This window comes from Cibotium barometz, chromosome 47, assembly GCF_041138505.1.
Source record: "Cibotium barometz isolate CiBa-2024 chromosome 47, ASM4113850v1, whole genome shotgun sequence".
Classification (NCBI taxonomy): Eukaryota; Viridiplantae; Streptophyta; class Polypodiopsida; order Cyatheales; family Cibotiaceae; genus Cibotium; species Cibotium barometz.
Genome location: NC_141092.1, coordinates 20,478,909 through 20,485,972, shown reverse-complemented (window position 1 = coordinate 20,485,972; position 7,064 = coordinate 20,478,909). Strand labels below are relative to the sequence as shown.

At 48.1% G+C, this 7,064-nt stretch overlaps 1 protein-coding gene across 1 annotated transcript; it reads right to left on the bottom strand.

Annotated features, from left to right (window-relative positions):
* Positions 1-639: 639 nt before the first annotated feature.
* LOC147611492 (uncharacterized) lies at positions 640-2,538 on the bottom strand. The gene has a single exon (XM_086784592.1). It carries the CDS (start codon positions 2,314-2,316, stop codon positions 682-684), a length of 1,635 nt encoding a protein of 544 aa, XP_086640718.1. The 5' UTR covers positions 2,317-2,538; the 3' UTR covers positions 640-681.
* Between the last annotated feature and the right edge of the window lie 4,526 nt (positions 2,539-7,064).

Below are 7,064 nucleotides of genomic sequence, written 5' to 3'. Positions count from 1 at the left end.
GCAGGTTGCGCGGAGCGCAATCAGCTAGCAGTTGAGCCAGATACTTCGATTTTAGCTTCTTCCACGTGTGGTTAGAAGCTGCAAATGAGCTCATGGTCTCCTACATCTGCATAAAATTGTTGGAAACTGTTGATGACCTGAAGACTTGACTTGGCAGCACAACTGACCAGTTTGTGGCTGCAGAATACAGTCAGCCCCCACAGCCTCAAAATGGGCAGCTGAGGTCTAAGAATATCAGTTAACCTCGAGCAGTTTTCTACCCAGTACTCAAATGAAGCCCACAACATCATACAGAAATGCAAAGATCTCTACTGGCCCATCCATCATTTTGAATTGGCTCCAGGCCACTAGTGCTGACTGCTATAGAATAGAAGAACTCATCCTTGGTAAATCAACTGTAATTGCTTGGACATGCTAGTTATAAAATTTATGACAAACACTACATCAAGTGAGTAGCGTTTGTCACAGATTATATAAGTAGCATGACCCAATCATCAGATGCATACAGACAGTAAAGCATATTGGTGGTGTTGTGCATATGCACAACTATGCTCATAAGCTCACGTTCTTGCACATGACAAAGTACACACCATCTTTAAAGAAAACCCAAAGCAACATACACAAAAGCTACAGTCACTCTCGAATAAAAATTGGGTTAGAAAGATAATGTAAAAGTCAGCATCAGATAAATTGTGGACTATCTTGAGGTAAAGTATGATGAGATGTACATACAAGCCCAAGAATCTCACTGGATGGCATAGGGATAGCAAGAGAGAAAATACTAAACAGGTCATCTTCTTCCAAAAAATTTACACATGCATTTTGGGAAGCTTCAATGAAGGGCTTGACCAAAAAGATAAACGAGGAGAAGCTCTGGTTGCTTGCTGGACTGCCAGGAAGTAGTGCTAATAGTAAAGGACTCAAGGTACCCTCATTGAGTGTCATACATAACATTCTCTTTGATTTGTTTCGGTGAGACCTATCGATGGGTGATTGTCTGTGTTTTCCATGAAAATCTGCTCCAAATGCTGCTGCTATGGTTCCTCCAGAAATTGCAAGCTTTTTTAGCACTGCTATAAGTATTTCCTTGGAAAGAAAAGCTGCTTTTACTATGATACCAACACCTCCAACAGTTTTTTTCATAACCAGGAACCCTTTTCCTGCAGCTGTAAAAACCCCGACTTTCTTTCCAAGTACTGCATCCAAAATGCTAAGAAAACTCTTAGACAATTGATAACCATTCAAGAAGGAGTTCCAGACCGGCAGCTTGGCTGCTTGTGGCTGACTTTCAAAACCTTTAGAAATCTGCACAACCTTAATGGCTCCATAAAATGCATTAAACCCTTTGGCAATGGAAGTAAGCTTCTCTTGGATTCTTTTCTCAACAATAGCACCACCAGCTTGTCTTTTAAGAATAGGGTTACAAGAATGAAGTGATGCAATGATTTTCTCTGAGACCTTCAACACCTTTGCAAGGAGTTTAGCAGCCTTGAGACCCATCATAACCCCGCTGCCTGCTCCAAACCCGGCAAGCAATGCTCCCTCAAATGGTGGGGTTGCTTGTAACCTTTGGATGATTTTCCATCCTTCAACAACTTCACTCGCAGCTTTAATCCCCTTAGGGATGTGATTTATAAGTTTGCAACTGGCAAAAGGGCTTGGATGGAGTTGATTACCTGTAAGTGTTATCATGTTGTTGGTTTCATTGTTTTTGAATAACAATAGGTTGGCTCCATTGCTTTTTGAAGATGATGGATTGGCTCCATTGCAGTTTGATGAAGATGGGTTGGCTCCATTGCCTCCAGATGATGATGGGTTAGCGCCATTGTCTCCTGATGACGATGGGTTGGATCCATTGCCTCCTGATGATGACAGATTGGCTCCATTTCCTTTTGATGATGCTGATGATGGGTTGGCTCCATTACCTCCTGATGATGATTGGTTTCCACCATTGCCTCCTGGTGGTGATGGGTTGAGACCGTTTCCTCCGGATGGTGATGGGTTGCCTCCTGATGATGATGAAGAACTCTCCTGCTTTTTCACTGGCCTATTGGCTGAATTCTGGCCTTCACGGTCAGGTTCTGGTTCCGAACCAAAAGATCGAGCTGCTCTGAAAACAACCACTCTGTTGGTGGCTATGGTGGAACGAAGCGTAAGAGGTCGCCGTCTACTAGCAGATGAGTGGCCACTACCAAAGAGAGAACAAGAGCTGAACAAGATGTAAGATTGTATATTTAACGTAGGAAAATGGATAGGGAAATTACTGGTGCCATGGTAGTGATGATGGTTGTAGGGAGAAGCCCCGAACAGTCTCATACTGCAAAAAACAAGCGATCTAGTCCTAACGACAGGAGAAAGAGCCTAGTTTTTAGGACTTTTAGCGGGCGCTGAAATAGTCGATCGTGTTGATGGAATGGCGCAAAAATTAACCAGGCGAAACGAGAGACAGAGAGAGAGAGAGAGCGCAATTATGGCCTACGATGACGCTCCAACATCCAATTTTGGAGGCTTGAAGGGTAGCCTATGAGGCATGGGATTTTTGGGATTTCTATCCTGCCTCACATGGTGCTTTCGAGGTATGCTTGGACCCCCAGAATTCTTTGCATCTATATGGGAGTACTTTGAGGTGGAGTAATGTGACCTAGCCCCCGACCTCTCCTACCTTCATTTAGATACATAACGGCTTGTGGGCAGATCCCGTGCCTCGGATACCCGCAAGTTATTTTCTCTCATCACTCTTGTGATCCCATTGTAATCTCATCGCGTGTCGGTATTTTATCAATACAAGTTTTGGGTTGGAAGCTCGCATTTGGGTGACACCGTTTTTTCATTGCCGGTTGTACGTTTTTGGTCATAACTCTTTCATACGGAGTCCGATTTCGAAGTTCTAGTACTCAAAACGACCAGCTCGTCGTCCTCTTCGAGACGAGCTATAGGTCTTGGTGTGCAATATTCAGCAAGTACTCTTTGTTTTCACTTTTGTACTGGATTTTCTAGTCCCGAGCGGAAACTCGCGCCCAGAACGCGACCCGAGATCACCGCTCCGTGACACTTGGTATCAGAGCAGGAAACGCCGTATCGCGGCGGTGAGTTTGATAAAGACTTATGCCAAAGGGGAAGACCACGAAAGGTGGCTATCTGGACACGGAAGAAGTTGCGAGAATTGAGAAGGAAGCAACGCAAGAAAGACAGGTAGAACTTGACGCCGAAGTAGCAGCTTGGATTCGGCATGAAAGCCACAACAGACGTCTCGAGGCAAGAGCAATAAACACTCGAGAACACCAAATGGATGACCCAAGGGATCCAGGGTCGAGCTGGTAGGATCACCAAAATGACAGACTGAACCGGCTAGAAGGCATGTTAGCTTCCTTAGTAGATCAACTACACAAGAAGGATGGCAACCGACCTTCATCGCCACCAAGACAGATGAGGTCGAGGTCCCCTCCCAGACGGCAACACCGAAGACGGAATGACAGGAGGGGCTCAGAGTCATCATATGAGGAATACGAAAAGTACAAACCGTTACCCCCGGAGAAGTATACAGGGCAAAGAGATTCGCTTGTGGTGACAAGGTGGATCCGTGAGACAGAGGATTATCTCGCCATGAACAAAGTATCTCAAAAACACTGGATCCGTGTGGCATCACGACTGCTATCAGGGGATGCATACACTTGGTTTTTGGCAGGTGAGGCAAAGAGGCACTTCTTCAAAGCCCTATATAAATCGTCTAAGGTACGAGTGCGGGTAGGGGAACGTCTGACCGAGGATGTTCCCATCGCGCGGGGGGGTCCGCCAAGGATGCCCCGCCTCGCCCACGCTCTTCAATATATACATCAACGATATATTGAGCGAAGGCGCTAGTAACCTGGGGGTCTCAGTACCGGGCCTCCAGGGACTTCTCTTTGCAGACGATCTCGTCCTGTTGGCAAAGTTTAAATAGAAACTCCAGGCTAGCCTCGATAGACTTGACGACTGGGCGCTGACGTGGGACATGAAGTGCGGAACAGATAAGTGTAAGGCGACCGTGTTTTATGGCGACCTTGATGAGCTTGAGAGATTCGGGCCTCGAATTGGATCTCAAGGAATCGAAGTAGTCGCGAAATATAGATACCTTGGTATTCTGGTTGATAATGAGATCTCAATTGAGACCATTATCAAAGACCGGATTGATGCAGCACGTAAAACTCTATATTTGCACAAACACCTGTTGTGTTCACGAAAGATTCCGATGTGGAGTAGACTGGCCTTTCTTAAGGCCTGCATCTTCCCGGTCGCGATTTATGGGGCAGAAATTTTGGGGGCCCACGATATGCGCAAGCTCAATCCGATTGAGAGCTTAATCGCGACGGGGATGCGGTGGATAGTGGGTAAGTCTGCCAAGTCAACTTCTGTTGCCGCGTCGGCCCTGCATAGAGAGCTCAAACTTCCCCCTGTCTCTGCCTATTGTGCAGGGCAGAGAGTCAGGGGCTTCACCAAGTACTCGGGACTGCGAACTTGGATCGCAGACTTGGTGAACCATATCCCGGCCTGGAGTCAGTTCAAAAAGTGGACGTGGTGCAAGCGAACTCTTTTCTGGGGAAAGAGGTATATAAACAACGCGCCAGTCCAAACCGCGAGGGAGGAGAGGTGGAAGTTATGGGAAAACTCACACGGTTGCGCCTCCCTAAGGTCCTATAAAGAGAAATCTTTTGATCTCTCTCGTAAGTACTTATTCAGAGCTGTGTTGGGCGAGGACCCTGGGGGGGCTGGTGAAAAACTTCTGCTTCTCGCTCGCGTGGACGGGCTACGTCTTAAGGATAAGGTGATGTGATCCACACCTAGGACGTGCCCAGTGTGTAAAGGGGATGAGAACGAAAGCTCTCTTACCCACCTCCTCATTCAGTGCTCCGGACTGGATGGCCCCAGGGAGGCAATACAGCCCGCCATCATTCATGCCAGGGGGCTAGACCGGAACCTATCGGATTGCGAAATCGGAACCATCCTCCTTGGAGGGGAGGCTCGCGGGAGGAGACTACCTGGCTGGGTAGTCCCTTGCCCGAAACAGAGGATCGCCTATGCGCAGTGCGTTGCAGCTTTCCTCCGCATGGCTGTACCTAAGTATTACAAAAACGAGCTGTCCCGTGAATTGTCTGAGCCCGAGCCGTTGTAGTCACTGTTCTGGGTATGGTCTCGCTTTCGATATCTGGTGGAAATCGGGCTACCGCCAGGTATCGCTTTGTTTGGGACACCTCCCTCGAGCCGACGCCCTCCATATGGGTATGGCATTCCTTTTCGGAAACCCGCTGGGTGATCTTCTTGACAGAAGAGTTTAAGGGGCTTTTTCAGCAGGTGAGATCCTTGATCAAGGCCTGCACTATCTCTTTCTTGAGATGCCGACCCACATCCCCTACCAAGGGGGTAGTCCAAGGAAGTGCTCATGGCCTTCTTAAAGGACTCATGGCGACATGGTGGTAACGGGTTTTTTCCCCGAGCAAATGGTGGTGGAGGGTGATTCCTTTGCAACCTCCCAGCTCAAAAACAAAAACAAAACAGAGATTCGGGCCTCGAATTGGATCTCAAGAAATCGAAGTCATATCAAAGTATAGATACCTTGGTATTCTGGTTGATAATGAGGTCTCAATTCACACCATTATCTCAAGAATCGAATAGAGTCGGCTAGTAAAATTCTATACTCGCATAAACACTTGTTGTGCTCAAGAAAGATCCCAGTGTGGGGCAGATTGGCCTTTCTCAAAGCTTGCATTTTTCCAGTCGCAGTTTATGGGGCGAAAATTCTAGGGTCCCATGACATGCGGAAGCTTAACCCAATTGAGAGCCTAATCGCAACGGGGATGCGATGGGTATTGGGTAAAGCAGCCAAATCGACTTCTGTTGCCGCTTCAGCCCTGCATAGAGAACTCAAACTACCCCCTGTCTCTACCTATTGTGCAGGGCAGAGAGTCAGGGCCTTCACCAAGTATTCGGGACTACAAACTTGGATCACAGACTTGGTGAACCATATCCCTGCCTGGACCCAGTTCAAGAAGTGGACGTGGTGCAAGCGAACTTTTTTCTGGGGAAAGAGGTATATAAACAGCGCGCTAGTCCAAACCGCGAGGGAGGAGAGTTGGAAGTTGTGGGAAAACTCGCACGGTTGCGCCTCCCTAAGGTCCTATAAAGAGAAATCCTTTGATCTCTCTCGGAAGTACTTGTTTAAAGCCATGTTACGCGAGGACCCCGGGGGGGCTGGTGAGAAACTTCTGCTCCTCGCTCGCGTGGACGGGCTATGTCTTAAGGATAAGGTGATGCGATCCACACCTAGGACGTGCCCGTTGTGTAAAGGGGATGAGAACGAAAGTTCCCTTACCCACCTCCTCATTCAGTGCTCCGAACTGGATGGCCCTAGGGAGGCAATACAGCCCGCCATCATTCATGCCAGGGGGCTAAATCGGAACCTTTCAGATTACAAAATCGGTACCATCCTCCTTGGAGGGGAGGCTCGCGGGAGGAGACTACCTGGTTGGGTAGTCCCTTGCCCGAAGCAGAGGATCGCCTATGCGCAGTGCATTGCAGCTTTCCTCCGCGAGGCCGTACCTAAGTACTACAACGAGCTGTCTCGTGAGTTGGCTGAGCCTGAGCTGTTGTAGTCATTTTTATGGGTATGACCTCGTCTTCGATATCTAGTGGAATTCTGGCTACCGCCGGGTATCGCTTTGTTTGGGACACCTCCCTCGAGCTGACACCCTCCGTATGGGTATGGCATTCCTTTTCGGAAACCCGCTGGGTGATCTTCTTGACAGAAGAGTTTAAGGGGCTTTTTCAGCAGGTGAGATCCTTGGTCAAGGCCTGCACTATCTCTTTCTTGAGATGCCGACCCACACCCCTTACTGGGGGTTGTCCAAGGAAGTGCTCATGGCCTTCTTAAAGGACTCATGGTGACATGGTGGTAACGGGTTTTTTCCCCGAGAAAATGGTGGTAGAGGGTGATTCCTTTGCAACCTCCCAGCTCAAAAACAAAAACAAAACTACGAATGGTTGGTGTTACCGTTTGGGCTAACCAACGCCCCGGCCACCTTTTGCACGAT

What these genes read in the sequence shown, in the direction of transcription:
- LOC147611492 (XM_086784592.1), bottom strand. Translation starts at nt 2,316, where the DNA reads ATGAGACTGTTCGGGGCTTCTCCCTACAACCATCATCACTACCATGGC.